Source organism: Kogia breviceps, chromosome 1, assembly GCF_026419965.1.
Source record: "Kogia breviceps isolate mKogBre1 chromosome 1, mKogBre1 haplotype 1, whole genome shotgun sequence".
Classification (NCBI taxonomy): Eukaryota; Metazoa; Chordata; class Mammalia; order Artiodactyla; family Physeteridae; genus Kogia; species Kogia breviceps.
The window spans coordinates 21,191,213-21,210,336 of NC_081310.1; the positions used below are offsets into that span (position 1 = coordinate 21,191,213).

General features: G+C 44.6%; 1 protein-coding gene across 3 annotated transcripts in view; it reads right to left on the reverse strand.

Annotated features, from left to right (window-relative positions):
* Nucleotides 1-1,407, reverse strand: part of TP53BP2 (tumor protein p53 binding protein 2) — a 71,544-nt gene extending 70,137 nt beyond the window's left edge. For all 3 annotated transcript variants that reach the window (XR_010839501.1, XM_067028205.1, XM_059069338.2), the window contains exon 1: nucleotides 1,058-1,407. Coding sequence is in view for 2 of the 3 variants with exons in the window: in XM_067028205.1 (XP_066884306.1) it covers nucleotides 1,058-1,084 (27 nt within the window). In the remaining variant the exon portion in view is untranslated. The remainder of the gene's footprint in view (nucleotides 1-1,057) is intronic.
* Between the last annotated feature and the right edge of the window lie 17,717 nt (nucleotides 1,408-19,124).

Below are 19,124 nucleotides of genomic sequence, written 5' to 3' on the forward strand. Positions count from 1 at the left end.
CAAACTCCCTGAATCCTGGCAGGACAAACTATCCCAAACCATCTAAACTTAATTATCAAATCCAATAAATTAAGTGTGTCCAGTATGTGAAAGTTTAGGACGCCCTCCTTAAACACAAGCTAGGGGGCCTGGGGACAGAATATTATATTCTGCATCTGTGACTGCATATAAACAAAATTTGTCGCCACTCATTCCACAGACTGTATAAAAGTAAAAGTTGTTTCTTTGTTTTGACAAATGAAGCCATAGGAAAACATCGGATGACTGCAAGATGATCCCGCTTCAGTGGGAGAGGTGTGAGTACAACTTCCTCAAGGAAACACACTACTGAAGTCTGCATAAGCCACTGCAACCCTCCAGGTTCTGCGACCGTTGAAGGAAAGGGGCATTTCAAATGTCTCAAACCTGCTGTTCACCTGTGTCCTGGTGGCCACGTCAAAAGCCTACAGGGCCTATAAAGAACTCACTAATCTCAGAGGTCTCGCTAAACAAGTTGTGGGAAACAGCAGGAACCAGGCAAATGCGTTTACTGCGATCAAAAACTTTGAGGTTGCATTTATTAAAACCAGTTTCCAGAAAGAGACAGAGTGGCTTGGCTGCCATCACAGCTATCAAGATCGAAATTCGACTAAAAATAAAGCAAGGGTTCTCTTTTCAGTAGGTATATTTCACTCGCACTTAAAGTTGTTTGTTTAAAGCCAACGCAAATAACAAGATTCCCAGTTCCCTTGTTCTTGACCTTCAAGAACTGCAAAAAGTCAGCACCCAACCAGAGATAAAAAGAAAAGTTCGAGTGGCTGCCTCACCGACTCTGGAGCAGTTGCTGGAACCCCTCCCCTCGCTGAGGGTTTCCCCGCTCCCGCACGCAGGAGCTTGGGGTGGAGAGCCCTGAGGATGGAACCGCAGCAGCTCTCCCGAGGTTTGCAACGCAAAGACCACCCGCGACGCGGACTCAGGCCCCCGGGCTCCTCTCGGGACCTGCACGAAGGCGCGCACCAGACCCCCACCCGCGACCCGCACACTTCCGGCCCCGGCCCCTACCCGCCAGCCCGCTTACCGGCATCATTTTGGACCCGAACCGCATCGAAGCGGGTGGCCAGACCGCGGCTCGGAGCCGAGTGGAGGCGCCGCGGGGGTCGCGCGGTGCGGGGGAGGGGAGCGCAGAGGGAGGCCGCCCGGGAGGCGGCGGACCTGTTGCAAAGCGACGGCGGGTGGCGGGGCGGCGTGCGGGTCCACAGAGTTCTCCCCGTGGTCTGGGGCGCCACCGAGCCCCGGGCCCACCTCCGACCGGGCCCCCGGACGCGGCTTTGTCTCCTCAGCGCTCGCGACTGCCCGGACTCCCCCCTTTGCTCCGAAACCAACTAATCCCGGGGCCTGGCCCCCGCCGAGCCCGCGCCGGCTCCGCCCCCCGCGCGGAGCCCCGCCCGCGGCGCGCGAGGCTGGCTGGGGGAGGGGAGGCCGCGGGGACTGAGCCGCGCGCGCCTGCGCGGGCCCGCGGCGGGAGGGAGGCGAGGCCGCTGGCTCGCGCCCGGGGTGGCGGGCGCCGGGTCACCTTTTCTTTATTTGCCTTCGGACGACGCGTCGCCGGTGGCGCGCGGCGGAGCGAGCGGAGCGCGCGCCTGTAGGCGAGGCCGGGGACTGTAAGGCCGCCTCTGAAAGACGGAATAATGAAAGGTGCCGGAGGAGCCCGGGGGCTGCGGCCGTCACCTCCCCACAGTTTCGAACTGGGCCGGGAGGCTGAACCTTGGGCCGAGACTCGGCACCTGCACGGGTCCTCCCCGCCTCGGCCGGGGCCAGGCGACCGGACCTCATGGGAGGACCCGGCCGCACGGCTGGAACGGCCGATGTCCCTGGAGGCCCGGCGACTGCCTCGTCCCAGCAAGATGGAGATCGGCGGGGCCGTCTCAGCCCGCAGCGCATTCCGAGAGTTCCTGGTGGAGTCCTCGGGCTGTCACCTTTCGTCTCATTTGCCATCGTCCAAATTCTGATTTAGAACTCACGTGTGACTTTCTGTAACTAAAAACAAACAAAAAACCCAAACATTTAAAAATGACTAAAATGGTCAATTTTGTCTGTTTTACCACAATAAAAATAAGTAAATAAAACCAAAAAAGTTTGAAATGCGCAAAGCAGCTTTCTGAGGCGCTGCTTTTCTGTTGCTCAAGAATGTCCTGGATTTCCTCTCTGAAGGGTGCTTGTTACACCCTCAGGACAGTCTCGGATGTGACCACACACTGCTCCCTTTGCAGGGAGCTAAGCGAAGGCCTAGGAGAATTGCAGAGGCTCATTTCGAAAGAGGAGCAGAGCTGGTTCAGGCACCCTCTTCCACCTTCCAGGGAGACAGATTCCGGGAACCCTAACTCCAGGAAGCCTTAGTTTGGCAAAATTGTCCGTGTGAGCGAGCTTAAGTGGAGTGAAGCACCTGGATTTATCTATAGCCTCAAGAATGGACAATTCTTTCGTTGTCGAATATATCCCTTACCAGAATCTCCATCAAAGTCCTATCCTACTCTCCCAGGTACATATCTGGAAATATTAAATATTAAACTATGGCTAATTTGATTAGTATTAAAATGTCTCCAAAAATCTGAAGTCTAGCTTTTTTAAGAGGGTTGTCCTAAGTCAAGTAAAGGGAATTCATCCCTTTATTCAGTAAATTTTTATCCAATACCTACTACGTGCTGGGTATTCTAAGTGCTGGGATACATTACATTAATGAAGAAAACAAAAATGGGTGGACAACAAAATCAGTAGCTGAGTATATTAATAATTAATACTTAAGTTACCAAATCTAGTTATAAGAAAAAAATTAAAGGGACTAAGGGGATGAGGCATACAGGTGCAATTTTAAATCAAGTGGTCCAGGGACTTCCCTGGTGGTCCAGTGGTTGAAACTTCCGCTTCCAGTGCAGGGGGTGTGGGTTTGATCCCTGGCCTGGGAGCTAAGATCCCACGTGCCTCAGGGCCAAAAAACCAAAACATAAAACAGAAGCAATATTGTGACAAATTCAATAAAGATTTTTAAAAATGGTCCACATCAAAAAAACCTTTAAAAATAAATGAATAAATAAATCAAGTGTGTTTTGAAGGCCGAACCCATAGAATCTCCTGATAGGATAGATATGGAATAGCAGAGTAAAAAGTCAAGGGTGAGTTCAAGGTTTTTGTCCTGAAGGATGGAAGCTGCTACCAACTGAGACGGAGAAGATCCTGAGTGGCAAGTTGCAGGGAAGAGGCGATCATGTTAAATTTGAGAATCTTAATAAAAATAAGAGAAACCCTAATCCTGGAATTTAGCACATTTGTGGAAAGCAAGACTCCCTTTCGGCAACCGGCAGGGACTATGTAACACAAAAAAACCGACTTCATATTCCGCTGGTTTTCATTATTTTCTGGCAAACAAAGAAATCTCAGAAACAACTATAAGATGCCATGATCCAGGTCATCCAGGAAAAGAATTCTGGATGTCGGTCACTAAACCTCCCATCCTCAACAATGAGAAAACATCCCTCTGTGCCATCCCAAAACTGGTCACACACAATAGTAAATTATATTTAGAGGGAGCATCGGCAGCCCTGGATTATTAATAAAAATAATAACAGCGGTAGAAGAAAGGAGAGAATTATTGGAATAAGATGGCCCAGGTCTATTTCTTTCCTGCCTGTTCTCACAAACAGTTTGTTTTACTGCCTGTTTCTCCTGAGGAGGGGAAGAAAAGGGGACAGCAGCTGGCGATTTGTCCCCAAACTCACTTCCAGTCAATTGAGAATTCCCTGCTGCCAAACAGCAGGCATGTTTCTGTTGAGGGTTTTGTTTTGTTTTCTTTCTTTCCTTTTTTTTTTTTTTTTTTCTTTTTTAGGGTTGAGCATGAAACCAATGAAACCCTGTCTATGCTTCGGTTTCATTCCTTCAGATTCTGTGCCATCACATATAGCTCTCAGGTGGGTTGTATTCTCCCTTCCAAAGTTCCACCTATTTCTTCATTCCCACTCTCACCTGCTTATTCTGCTGAGAGCCTGTCCTCCTTTCTCCCGACTCTATAATTCTATATTCAGCTCCGAGAAACATAAATCAAATCACCACCAGCTGGGCGCGGAGGAGCTGTCTTCTCTTTGGATCTCACCTCACCCCCAGGCACTGTACGATTAATCACTTGTTTGGCTTGAGTTCAAATGTTCGAGTTCCCAACTTCCTCCCCATGTTACTTTCTTTCCCATTTCCCTCAGGTGTTCCAAACCTTGCATCCCTCCCCGGCTCAGAAGATGAGCTCCCAGTTTCCTTACCCAATAAAATAGAGGCTATTGGAGCTTACATTACACACCTGCAATAGCCTTCCCTCCACTTCCAACCCATCATGCAGCCTTCTCCGCTTCCTTCCTCTTCTTCATTTCACTCTGTGTGCCTGAATTTTGCCAGCCACCATTCTAGACTCTAGAGATACAACAGCCTGCAAAACAAAGACTCTGCCTCCATGAAGCTTGGATTCTAGTCGGGGAGTTAGACAATAAATGAATGAGATTATAATAAATGCTTTGTGGGGCGGGGAAAGCAACTAGGTAAACCAAAGAGAGTAGTGTCTGTTTTGGATAGGGTGGTCAGAGAAGTCCTCTGAGGGATGAAGTGAGGGAGGGAAAGGGGCTCTAGGCAATGAGAACAGCAAGGGCAAAGAGCCTGAGGCAGGAGTGCGCCTGGCATCTTAAAGAAACAGCAGGGAATTCCCTGGCGGGCCAGTGGATAGGACTCTGCGCTTTCACTGTGAGGGCCTGGGTTCAATCCCTGGTAGGGGAACTCAGATCCTGCGAGCCACAGGGTGCAGCCAAAAGAAAAACCAGCAGAAAGGACCAGTGTGCCTGGCGCTGAGTGAACAAGAAGAGAGGTCAGGGAGGTGGAAGAAGGCCAATGTCGTGGGACCGTGCGTTTCACCCATTATGCTCGCTCTTGAAATCTCAGGTACTCCATTTTTCAGGTTTCTTCGCCTACAAGTTTATTTGGTTCTCTCCTACACTCCCTTCAAATTAGCAGTAACCAAAAGACAGAGATGGGGCAGAATTTTGAGTTTCAAACCTCCTTGCCTCCATCCACACTTTGCTCTTTGCCTTGAATAGCTTCCCCCTCACCCTACTTCTGCTCAGCATTTTTTTTTTTTTTTTTTTTTTTGCGGTACGCGGACCTCTCACTGTTGTGGCCTCTCCCATTGCGGAGCACAGGCTCCGGACGCGCAGGTTCAGCGGCCACGGCTCACGGGCCCAGCCTCTCCGCGGCATGTGGGATCTTCCCGGACCGGGGCACGAACCCGCGTCCCCTGCATCGGCAGGCGGACTCTCAACCACTGGGCCACCAGGGAAGCCCCATGTTTTAAGTGCCTACCTAAACGTCATTCTTGGAAGTCACGTTTGATGTTTCTCAAACAGAAGTAATCAATATCTCATCAATATTCCATAGCCATTTATATATATATATATAAATTATTTATTTATTATGGTACTTACCATATGATATAGAAAAACACCACGTCTCCCCATCTAGACTCAGTGGCAAAAGCTACTTGTTTATTCATTTATTTGCTATTTGTTTATTCATTTATTTGTGTATCTTCAGCCCTAACCGTTGTGCCTGGGCGTGGTAGGTACTCAATAAACGTAGAACTGATGGTACTTAATCAGTGTTTACCACGCTCTCTTTTCTCTTTGCTGGGTATAGTGAGGTTTTGTTCCTGATTCCTGCAATAGCCTCAGGCAGGTCTTCCTGCCCCGTTCCTCCAATCCATTCTTCACCCTAGGAGTTGGCAAAACAACAGGCCAAATCTGCCCTCCACCAGTTTTTGTATTGCCTGTGAGCAAATAACGGCTTTTACATTTTTTAATGCTCGAGGGAGAGGGGAGGAATCAAAAAAAGAATATGTTGTGACACAAGAAAATTATATGAAATTCAAATTTCTGTGTCCTTAAGGAAAGTTTTATTGGAATACAGCCACACAAATTTGTTTACATGTTGTCTGTGGCTGCTTTTACACTACAACAGGGGAGTTGAGTAGTTGTGGTAGAGACTGTATGTCCGGCAAAGCCTGAAATATTTACTACCTGGCCCTTTAAAGAGGAAGTTTGCCACTCCTGCTCTAAGAGCAACAAGAATGATCTTTTTAGCAAAAGTGTAACCATGTCACTCCCATACTTGAAGGTCTTTAATCAAAGTGGATGGGCATATAGATGGGGTAGAACTGAGGTCTGAAGGACATTGGGGGCAGGTGATAAATGTACATAGAAGTTAATCATACTTTTCTGTCTTCTTGTGTTTAAATTCTCGATAATAAAAAAATTTTTTTAAAGAAAAAAGAAAACCCTTCCATTGCCTTCTATTGCTGTTAGGGTAAAGAATACTCCATACGTGGCCTCCAAGGCTTTGCTTGGTCTAGCTCATACCTACTCTCCGAGACAGGGTAGGAAAGAGGAACAGTAATTACCTCCCCAAATTCATGAAAAAATGATTCGAAATTGGTAACTTTGCAGAATAAACTCAGTGCTTTGAAGACATCTGTCTGGCTACGGACTGTATGTTGATTTGGTTTAAATAAGTCCCTGCTTACTGCAAGTCATGGAACCAGGGGCTCCTGGTTCCTCAGCTTCTGTTGTCAATTCTCTCTCCATACTTCACCTTCCCCTCCCTCATCCAGTCTGCCTTCCAGCCCCATCCCCCCTCTGAAATAGCTCTTGATGAAGTCACTGGTGACCTCTATTTCATTGATGCAATAAACATTTTCAGCCTTCCTCTTGCTTGACCTTTCACCAGCACTCAACTGTGGCTCATTCTCTCCCTCTCAAAACACCCGTTTCCCTTGACTTTTTTAGGACAATGCTCTCATGGTTTTCCTCCTACCTCTCTCACTGCTTCTTCTCTGTGTCTTTTGAAGCTCATTCCTCCTCACCAGCCTCTACATGTTGAAGGTCCTCAAGGCTCAATCCTAACTATTTCCTTTTTTCACTGACTACTTTCTTCCTCGACAGTCTTATCCCCAGCCTTAAACCTCATCTACACATGCTATGAATTTTTATATTTCCAAACCAGACTTCTTCTCTGGGCTCTAGAACTGAGCTGTCCAATGAGAAAGTCACGTACCCTATACAGCTATTGAGCATTTGAAATGTGGCTAGTGCAACTGAGAAACTAAAATTTTAATTTTAATTCATTTAAATGTAAGTGGACAGTAGTGGTAGACAGTGTAGATACAGAATACTTACATCATCACAGAAAGTTCCACTGAACAGTGCTGCATATCCATATCCAGTCATATCCAGCTGCCTGTTAGTCATTTCCTCTTGGCTGTCTCAAAGTATTGCAAACTCAACTTGTCTAAAACCACACATGTAATCTTTCTCCCCAGTATGTCCTGTCTCTGTGTATGGCACAAGTGTTCATCCATTTTCTCAAGCCAAGAACCCAGGAATCATGCTTGACTTTATTTCTTCCTCATCTCCAACAGCTATTCAATCATCAAGCTGTGTTCATTCTGTTTCTTAAACATTTCTTCAAAATCCCCATTTTCCATCACCGCCACCACTCTGCTGAAGCCACTATCATCTCTCGCTCGTCTGATTGTAGACAACCCTACTTAAAGTCTCTCCTTAACATTGCCTCCAAGCCCTGAATGTCCGTCCCTGCCCATTCTCTATCTTTACCAGGTATAGTCCCCTCCCTCCCGAGACTCAGCCACACCATCCTTTTTCAGACCCTTTCGCCCTCCGTGCTTCTTCCAGGACATACTGCAGCATGGCTCTGAGGACCTCACCTTTATGCCATGAATATTTAGATGAACTGTGTTGCTAGTGTTATTCAATTCATGCCTCTCTCTCCCACGAGACTTTAAACTGTAGGGTATCGACTTCAGCTCATCCTTGTTTACCACTGATTCTTCAGTACCTAAAATGGGGCCTGGTACATAGTAGTAGAATGAATAACTGAATGAACCAAAGAGTGAATAATGAATGAGTTGTTCATGTGCCTGTAACGCATGTGATTAAAGCCAGTGTATTAGTCAGCTCAGGCTGCCATAACAAAATATCATAGACTATGTGGCTTAAACTACAGGAATTTACGTTTTTCGCAGTTCTGGAGGCTGGGAAGTCCAAGACCAAGATACCAGCCAGTTTGGTTCCCCAGCAAGGGCTCTCTTCCTGGCTTACAGGCTACTGTCTTAGCATTTATCCCCACATGGCAGAGAGAGAAAGAGGAAGAAAGCTCTCTGGTGTCTCTTCCTATAAGGGCGAGAATCCCATCATGAGGGCCTTCAAGACCTCATCTAAACTTTATTATCTTTCAAAAGCCCCACCCTCAAATACCATCACACTGGCAGGGGTGGGGGTGGGGGCAGAGGGTAGTGCTTCAACATAAATTTGTGGGGGACACAATTCAGTCCACAACAGCCATCATTTGCACATTTTCCCAATCCTATGGCCATAAATTATACTCATCACCCCAAAAAGCCATCTCATAAATGCCTATAAGAGGTTTTGGTTGAATGAGGGTGAAAGGATGTATGGAACAAAAACCTGTTGCTGGAAAACAGACCTAATGTGCTTGCCCTTCTGCTGATTGGTCTATGATGTCATCATCCATAAAGGACTATATTGATAATTACTACACAGCATTTGAAAAGAAAGACAGTCTACCTGATGTTACTTCAGAAAGTTAAACTGAGGCTTCACTGTTAGCAAGCAAGAGAAGTCTAGCCTGAAATACTGAAAATGGACACTTTCAAGTGCCGAGGTGTCACAAAGGCCATTGGCCATCAACAGAGCCTGCTGTGGCTTTGTTCTCCCCAATGTGAAGGGATTTTTATTTCACTGGGAGGAATATACATGTATTTCCTCCTGGTCTCTGTTAAAATACACCATGTTAGATCAGAATGAACTGAGTTCTAGGCAGTTCAAAACCATTTAAAACCGTTTTTAAACCTGGGCTTTATTCAAATATTTTTCAAGAGTGCCTGTGAAGGGACTTCCCTGGTGGCGCAGTGGTTAGGAATCCTCCTGCCAGTGCAGGGGACACGGGTTCGATCCCTGGTCCAGGAAGATCCCACATGCCGTAGAGCAAGCAGGCCCGTGTGCCACGGCTGCTGAGCCTGCGCTCCAGAGCCTGCGAGCCACAACTACTGAGCCCACGTGCCGCAACTACTGAAGCCCGCGTACCTAGGGCCCATGCTCCGCAACAAAAGAAGCCACCACAATGAGAAGCCCCCGCACCACAATGAAGAGTAGCCCCCACTCGCCACACCTAGAGGAAGCCCATGTGCAGCCACGAAGACCCAAAGTAGCCCAAAAAAAGAAAAAAAAAAAACAAAAAAAAACGGTGCCTATGAAAAACACTGCGGTTTTACTGATACATGGCCAAAGTTCCTTTGGGGAAAGGACCAATTCTTAAAGTTCTTGATATTCCTTTTAGCTGAGCACACAATGTTTCATTATCAATTAAGTATTACATAAATGCAATCATGTTGCTACTACATATCCCCCCCCCCCAATAGCTAAAGGTAAGCAATTAGAAAAGGAGAAACAAATCAGATTTTCGATACTGTCATTTAAAACCCATTTATGTGGAGTCCATAACTCACTTCCAGTAACAATTATGTGTGACACTCAAGTTAGTTATTAACTGACAGCTGAGAACACTCATTTCTAACATTTCTAAAAGTCTTAGCTGAACTCAGTTTTTACTGTTCTAGTTAAGGCCCAGAGGAAGCTTAAGAAAGATCCACAGAGAAGGTAAACTTAGAAGACTATAAAACTGAAAATGGAGAGTATAATCTGGTTGGAGAGAATTTTCACTTCAAATTAATGAGTCCCCAAGCTGTAACCACTGAAGTTGGTTTGTTTGTTTTTACTTAAAGTAATTTGCTCTTTGAAAGTGTTTGTAAATTGATTTGGGAGAAAAGTATAAATCTCATCTCAAATATACTTCACATTTGTTGCATCTAATAGAATAAATATGCAATTGAAAAAAAGCCAATCGATTAAGGCATGCTAATGGGACTGACTATAGCAAGTTCTTCTGGTCCATTTACATATACTTTTATTTACCCTTAAATTTCAATTTACACACAGCTTTTCTGTTTAATTCAATAAATACTACTGAATGTCTACTATGAACCAAGAACTGTCTGGGGCATATCTATGTGAAATGAGGTACACATATAGAATTGAAGGCACTCTTTTGATTTATTTTTATTTATTTATTTTTGGCTGTGTTGGGTCTTCGTTGCTGTGCGCAGGCTTTCTCTAGTTGTGGCGAGCAGGGACTACTCTTCCTTGTGGTGCGTGGGTTTCTCATTGTGGTGGCTTCTCTTGTTGCGGAGCACGGGCTCTAGGCGCGCAGGCTTCAGTAGTTGTGGCACGCGGGCTTCAGTAGTTGTGGCACACGGGCTTAGTTGCTCTGCGGCATGCGGGATCTTCCCGGACCAGGGATGGAACCCATGTCCTCTGCCTTGGCAGTTGGATTCTTCACCACTGGGCCACCAGGGAAATCCGAAGGCACTCTTTTTAGATTTCCCCTATGTGTAGGGAATCTGTTGATTGCTACAATAATTGTGAGGTTGGTACTTTTGTTATTCTGTCTTACAAATGAGGGGCCTGAGGCACAGGGAGGTTAAGTAACTTGTCTGAAGGCCCGCAGTGGGTGAGTGGCAGAAGCTAGGATTTGAGCCCAGGTAGTTTTTTTTGGCCAGGCCCCACAGCTTGCAGGATTTCAGTTCCCCAGCCAGGGATTGAACCAAGGGCCACAGCAGTGAAAGCCTGGAGTCCTAACCACTAGGCCACCAGGGAACTCCCCATATGCCACTTTATTTGTGCTCTCCTTTCCTTCAACACTTCTACACCAAATGCCTGGAGGCACAGGACCAGCCAGTGAGGATATAAAGATAAGTAAGGTTCAGAGCACATGCAGCCTAGTAGAGGAAAAACGTCCTTATGAGTGCAAGCATGAAATGACAAGTACAGGTGCTCTAGTTGAAGTCCGCATGGGGAACTGTTACCTAATCCCCTGACCCTCCCCAGGTTGGGACAATCTGGAAAACCCTCATTGGGAGGAGGGCTCAGGAGCAGAGTCTAAAAGATGAGTTTACCACCCCCCCATCAAAAAAAAGGCGAGCTTACCTGAAGTGGGTGTATTTTCTTTTTTAAAAAATTAATTAATTATTATTATTTTTTTCTTTTCTTTTTGGCTGCATCGGGTCTTAGCTGCAACATGCGGGATCTTCGGTTGCCACGTGTGGGCTGCTCTCTAGTTATGGCGTGCAGGCTCAGTAGTTGTGGCATGAGGGCCTAGTTGACCTGTGGCATGTGGGATCTTAGTTCCCCGAGCAGGGATCCAACCCATGTCCCCTGCATTGGAAGGCGGATTCTTAACCACTGGGCCACCAGGGAAGTCCCAAGTGAGTGTATTTTCTATTTCATTTACCTGAAGCCCTGGTTAACTAAAAGGAAATTTAATTTCATTTAAACTAAGTTTTGGGACTTCCCTGGTGGTCCAGTGGTTAAGACTCTGCACTCCTGCACTTCCCTGGTGGCACAGTGGTTAAGAATCCTCCTGCCAAGGCAGGGGACACGGGTTCGATCCCTGGTCCAGGAAGATCCCACATGCCGCAGAGCAACTAAGCCCATGTGCCACAACTACTGATACCCGTGTGCCTAGAGCCCGTGCTCCACAACAAGAGAAGCCACCGCAATGAGAAGCCCACACACTGCAACGAAGAGTAGCCTCTGCTTGATGCAACTAAAGAAAGCCTGCGTGCAGCAATGAAGACCCAAGGCAGCCAAAAATAAATAAATAAATAAATAAAGACTGCACTCCTAATGCAGGAGACACGGGTTTGATCCCTAGTCAGGGAACTGAGATCCCGCATGCTGCACGCCGTGGCCAATAAATAAATAAAGTTTTATTGAGTGTCTACTATGTGCATAGCAATATGAAATATACAAGTAAGACTTGATCTGGGCCCTTGACAAGCTTAGAAACTGAGGAAGGAGGAAATACAGGCAGAAATAATAATACTAGGCCCACCATTTATAGCACCATGCCCACACCATGCTAAGCCCTTTACAAACCTTTTCTTGTATGATCTGCACTAACAGTATAAGGAGGTACTGAAATCTCCATTTTACAGATGGAGAAACTAAGGCTTAGAGATGCTAACTCATTAATTCATTCAATAAGTATTTACTAAGAGTGTATTATGTATGTGCAGGTACAATTCTAAGCTCTAGGGATATAGCGGTGAAGAAGATGGATAAGGTCCTGCTCTGCTGCCTAGAAGTTTTTGTTTTAATAGAGGATGCAGATGGTAAACAAGTAAATAGGACAAGTGCTGTGAAGAAGTTAAAATAAGACGATGTAACAGTGACTGGAGTGGGGTAGGTACTTTAGAAATGGTGGTCAGGAAAGTTCTGTCTGAAGAGATGATATCTGAACTGAGATCTGGATGACCAGAAGAAACTATCCTCAGAAGATCTGGATGAAGAGGGTCCCAGGCAGAGGAAAGAGCACATGCAAAAACCCTGAGGGAGACGTGAGCCTGGCATGTTTAATAAGCAAAAGGAAAGCCAGAGTGACTAGAGCAGGGGGTCTTACCCCAAGTCAGACAGCCAATAAATAACACAGACGACAGTCAAATCTAGCTCTGCTTACAGCCAAAGCCCACACTCTACAACTAAACTAATCACCTAAAGGGACAAGTTGAATGTTCTACATATTGTCATCACTGACTGTTTTTAAGTTAACTTGAAAAAAATCCAAAGAGCCAAAATCCAACGAAAAAGGAACATATGGAATCAAAAGTCAAAATAGAAGTCTTGCAGACAGAAAGGCTTCTCTAAGAGAGGAGCTAAGAAGACAAACAAAGCATTGTATTGCCCAAGTTGTATCAAACCCAGTTTCATCTAACCCTGAGCTTAACTTCAGGATAATGCATCTGCAGTTCTTATCTTGGACTGAAATCCCTTGGGGGTGATGGGAGGCAGCTCTAATACTTCAGATTAGGAGCTCGGATAAGTTTAATGTCCAAAATTCTTCCAGCTTCTCACGGGTGCCAGCAGAGAACTACTCGGTCTGGAGGGCCCCTACTTCTGGAGGCTCCAACAGAAGAACCTTTGGCAGGCAGGAGCCATCACGGCGAGAGGTTCTGCAGAAGACCATGCTGGCTTGGCTGGTCAGGTGTGATTAAACCGGTGCGCATATGGGAGGGGGTGGTAGGTTCAGACAGGCGTTGTTATTGAGATAGTCATCATAAGGTAAGTGGCAGAGGGCCAAATTGTGGGCAGGGCAGGCTCAAGTTGCCAGGCAAACTGTCATAGACAAAGAGGGCAGAAAACCTTATCGAAATGAAACACCACATGTGAATCCAAGAGCGACAAGTTTTTCTAATACCTTGCTGGGTCAAATGAGCCCATTTTAAGGCAAGTTAGCCTGGATTTAACTGCCCAGCCCTGTCCCAAAGAAATCTCAGTCTTATAGAGCTCGGCCTCTCCTCTGTATCCAGGTACACAGAATGTCCTACCCCAGCCATCCCTTCACCTGTTGATGAATATTTGGGCTGTTTCCTGATCTGGCTATTATGAATAAACCTGCTGTGAACATTCATAAGTCTTTTTTGATCATGTGTTTTCATTTACCTTTGGCAAATAAATATCTAGCGATAGAATTGCCGGGTCATTTGTTTACTGTACGTTTACCTTTATAAAAAATTGCCAAACTCTTTTCCAAAGTGGTTAGACCATTTTACACTCCTGCCAGCACCGTATGAGAGGTCCAGTTGATCCACGTATTTGAGAACACTTGGTATTGTCCGATGATTTATGGTAAGCATCTTCTCACGCTGTTGGCCATTTGTATACTTTCTTGTGTGAAGTATCTGTCAAAGTCTTTAGCCCATCTTTAACTGGGTTGTTCGTCTCATGATTATTGAGTTGTAAGAATTTCTTGTATATTCTGGGGAAGTGTCCTTTGACAGACATGTGCATTGAGACTATTTTCTCCCATTATGTGGCTTGTCATTTCATTTTCTTAATGGGGTCTTTCAAAGAGGAGAAATTCTAATTTTGATGAAGTTCAGTTTATCGTGTTTTTCTTTTATGTTTTGTGCTTTCTGGGTCCTAAGAAATCTTGCTTAACACAAGGTTTCAAAGATTTTTCTCCCGTGTTTTCTTCTAGAAAATTTTATCTTTTACACTTAGGTCCATGACCTATTTTGAGTTACTTTTTGTGTATGTTATGAAATAAGGTCAAAGTTCTTTTTTCAATATGGATATTTACAATGAAATAGACTATCCTTTCCTCATTTAATTATTTTGGCCTTTTTGTCAAAAATCAACTAATCATATATGTGTGGGTATATTTCTGGGCTCTCCACTCCGTCCCATTGATTTACACGTCCCATAGTATCAAGATGTCCGCACTGCTCCCTCTTCTCCAGTATCTTGTCCCCCAGCCCATGGATTCAAGCTATGTCAGCAGCCCCTAACTCTGATCTCTGCTTCCTCAGCTCAGAGGGACTTCCATGTTCTGTCTGGGTTCTATATCATGAGGCCAAAGAAACCGTCCCCAGGTACAATTTGCCCAAAGTCAAAGGGCAAATGGCACTTACCCCTTGAGTTTCCTTGTCCTCAAGGATCACAATCTCATACTGTCTGTTGTTAAAGGCCTGAAGACAGTTGCCACATATATTTTGTCTAGTTTTATTCTTGTTTATGGCAGGAAGGTTAGTCTAGTACCAATTACTACATCTTGGCCAGAAGTAGAAGTGAAAGCATATACTTCTAACTTTATGGCTAGAAGGAACCTTGGAGGTACATCTGAGAGGCAACTATAGCAGCAGTAACAGCAGCAGCTACAACTCTGCGGGCCCCCCAGTAGGGTCTGAAGTCTGTCACTTTTGTTAGTAGCTCAAGGCTGCAAAAATTGAAGTGTTCCATTAGGATGAGGTTGATGCATTCAACCCTCAAGAAGGGTTTCATCATCTTTTAGAGCTATATGAGGATGGAAAAAGGTTTCTTTTGGTCAGCTTATCTAGTTCTTTATATGGGCATAAATGCATAGGTGTTCACTAACTAGCAGATTCCCTCCCCAAATTCAAGGTCACCAGAATTTCAAGCTGGCCATGAAGGGGTTTATAAACCACAACGTCCTGAGGCAGGGCCCAAATACGTCTTGTGAAGAGTCCTGACGAGGACACACATGCGTCCAACAAGGAGTATCTTCCTGGACTTGGGGTTAGAACTTGCTGAGCCAGATGACAGCCAGGTGGCTCCCAGGAGGCAAAGCTGGGATAAAGCTGGGGCCCCACAGTTACACTGAGAAGCAGCAGGTGAGTTGACACCATCACCCCTGGGGATGTCTGGATGTGTATGTAGAGCAGGGAGGGGCGGGGTAGGGGGATGGCTGGAGAAGGCAGCCTGAAAACAGGATGCTGGGGAGATGTGTCAAATCTAAACACTAAGCTGAGCGGTAAGCTGGACCTATGAACCCAAGATAGTTGAACCTAGGGATGGCAAGAGATGTTTGCAGATCTTGGTGGACAGTGATCAGGTAAATGGCTCATTCTGGATAATGCCAGCAGCCTAAGTCATGAATCTTAAGTCAGTCTAAGAGTAAGTTTTATTTTTTAAAAAAAGAAAGGGGGGTATGGGGCAATAATAAATAGAAGTGCTTTCCACAAGCTAAACAAAAACCTCGACCAAGCATGTTGGTTCTTGGGTACCAAGAACTGCAGGGCAGCAACAGATTGATTTGTCAAGAAATCAAAGAGCATCTGAGTCTCTGTTAATAAATGTTTCTCAGCCACAGGCAGGAGAAAATTAGTCTCTAACTAGAGACAACCCGGGTTCACCTGTCTAACTCTGCCCCTGAAATAAAGCCTGCTTTGTGTTTAAGAACTTCAGCCCTTGTAGAAAATATAGCAGAGTGGATAGAATCATGGACTCAGAGTCACACAGGACCATACTGGAAGCCACCTGTGCCACTAAATAGCTGTGTGGCATTGGACAAGTTATTTAAATCTCTGGAAACTTCTGTTTCCTCAGCTGTAAAATGAGGAAAATATTATTTCGCTCTCTCAAGCTATTGTGAGAATCAAAGGAGGTAGTATACGTAAAAGATTTAGCCCAGAACCTGGTCCTGGTAAGCATTCAATAAGGGGGCTACTTGTACTTTTACATAGTATCAAAGTCAGACCTTCCCCACCCTAGACCACTGGCTGTTGGTGTTCATTAAACAGAGCAAACCCTCTGGGAAAACCTGAATGTCTCTGTCTGGGGGCCATGTCGCTCCCGGCCCCCAGGCCCCATTGGTTCTGTGATGGTCTTCCTCAGGTCCTTCATGCCCCAAGCCAAGTGGCTCTCTAGCGCGGGCTTCAGTAGTTGTGGTGCACGGGCTTCAGTAGTTGTGGCACACGGGCTTAGTTGCTCCGCGGCATGTGGGATCTTCCCGGACCAGGGCTCGAACCCGTGTCCCCTGCATTGGCAGGGGGATTCTTAACCACTGGGCCACCAGGGAGGTCCCAAGCCATTTTCCTAATTATCATATGCACAAAATTTGTCACACATGCAACTTAGAGGTGAAACTATATACTCCTCTTCCAAGTGTGTGATGTTTTAAAAATAAAAAACCAGAAAGGTCTTTTTATGTGAATTGTTTTCAGGAAAAAAAAAGGTTATATGTTCAACCAAACTATCATTTAAGAGTAAGTTATTGGATAATCGATGATATCATGAGATTATTACAGATTTAAGAGTGATAATGATACTATAGTGGCTATTTTTTTTAAGTCCTTATCTTCTAGTTATACATGTTGAAATAGCTATGGATAGAATGATATGACATCTGGCTTTTGCTTAAAATAATAAAGGATGGCAGGAGTAGATGAGGGTATAATTGAAACGAGATTTGCCTGAAGTAGATAACTGCTAAAGGTAAGTGATGGGAACATGGAAATTCACTATATTGTTCTCTATATATGTTATTTGTTTGTTTTTTAAAATTTTTATTTATTTATTTATTTTTGGCTGCATTGGGTCTTTGTTGCTGCACGTGGGCTTTCTCTAGTTGCAGCGAGCAGGGCTACTCTTCACTGCAGTGCACAGGCTTCTCATTGCGGTGGCTTCTCTTGTTGCAGAGCATGGGCTCTAGGTACGCAGGCTTCAGTAGTTGTGACACACGGGCTCAATAGTTGTGGCTTGTAGGCTCTAAAGCGCACACTCAGTAGTTGTGGCGCATGGGTTTAGTTGCTCTGCAGCATGTGGGATCTTCCCAGACCAGGGTTCGACGTTATTTGTATTTTATTACAAATTATTTGTATAACTTGTTAATAAGTTGTTATTTGCATAAGTTTAAATTTTTCCATAATAAAATGCTAAGAAAAGTCTTCAAATATTTAAAGGGTTGTCACTTTTAAGGGCCCTTGTGATTTCATTGGGCCCACCCATATAATCCAGGATAATTTCCCTATTCTGAGGTCAGCTGATTAGCAACTTTAATTCCATATGCAGCCTTAATTCCTTTTTTGCCATGTAATATATTCACTGGTTCTGGGGGGCCATTATTCTGCCAACTATATTGAGATATGATTGACATGCTAAAAACTGCAATATTTACAGTGTACCATTGATAAGTTTTAACATATATGCAAATCTCTGAAATTGTCACCACAATCAAGATAATAAACATATCCATCACCCTCAAAAGCTTCTTTGTGCCCCTTTATAATCTCCACCTCCTTCCTCTCCCTTTCCCCCTTCTTCCCCATGTGGCTACCAACCCGATTTCTGTTAGTATAGAATTAGCTTGCATTTTCTAGAATTTTATATAGATGGAATCATGCAGTATGTACTTTTGGGGGGTTGTCTGGCTTCTTCCACTCTGAATAATTATGAGATTCATCTGTGTTCTTATGTGTATCAATATTTTATCCCAATTTTTTTGTTGTGGTTTTGGTTAAGTACTATTCCATTGTCTGGTTACACCACAATTTGTTTATCCATTAATCTGTTAGTGGAAATCTGGGTTGTTCCCAGTTTGGGGCTCTTACAAATAAAGCTGTTATAAACATTAGAATACAAGTCTTTGTATAGACACATGTTTTCATTTCTCTTGGGTAAATAACTGGGAGTGGAATGGCTTGGTCATATAATAGGTGTATTTTTGTTGTTGTTGTTGTTTTTTTGATGGTACGCAGGCCTCCAGATGCGCAGGCTCAGCGGCCATGGCTCACGGGCCCAGCTGCTCCGTGGCATGTGGGATCTTCCCGGACTGGGGCACGAACCAGTGTCCCCTGCATCAGCAGGCGGACTCTCAACCACTGTGCCACCAGGGAAGCCCTAATAGGTGTATGTTTAACTTTTTTAAAAAAGGGCCAAACTGTTTTCCAAAGTGCATGAGAGTCCCACCAGCAGTGTATGAGAGTTCTAATTCCTCCACATCCTCACTAGCACTTGGTATGGCCACTCTTTTTCATTTTAACCATCCTAATTGGACCGCTAATTAGATAGGGGTATCTTGTTGTGGTATTTGTTTGTATTTAAAATACAAATAACTAGTGACTATTGATGTTGAGGATCTTTTCATGCCAACTATATATCTTCTTTAGTGAAGTGTCTACTTAAATCTTTATCCATTTTTAAAATTCAGTTGTTTGTATTATTGAGTTTTGAGAATTATTTATATATTCAGCATATAAGTCATTACTAAAATCAATTGAACCTAGAAGGTCAAGCCTCTGAGCTAACTACTGGCTTACAGGAAATACAGGGGATGGAAGAACAGGTTAGGTGACATCCAGGAAAAACAATCAGTGAAATCCACACTCTGGGAAACTATAGGTCAAAGGGTCCCATGTCCTTAAAACTACATTGCAAAGAAAAACGTGTGGGAGAGAAAGAGAAAGAGAGAACCTATGATAAATGAGACAAGAGACATATTACTATCACAATATATGAATACAGATTTGAATATCAAACTACAGAGAGAGAGTTAAAAAAGGGAGAATTGGGAAATGTAAACACTGACTGTATATTTGATGGCTCTAAGGAATTATTTTTTTGTCTTCAGTTTGATGATAATGTGGAATTTGCTTCAAAATAATCAGTAGA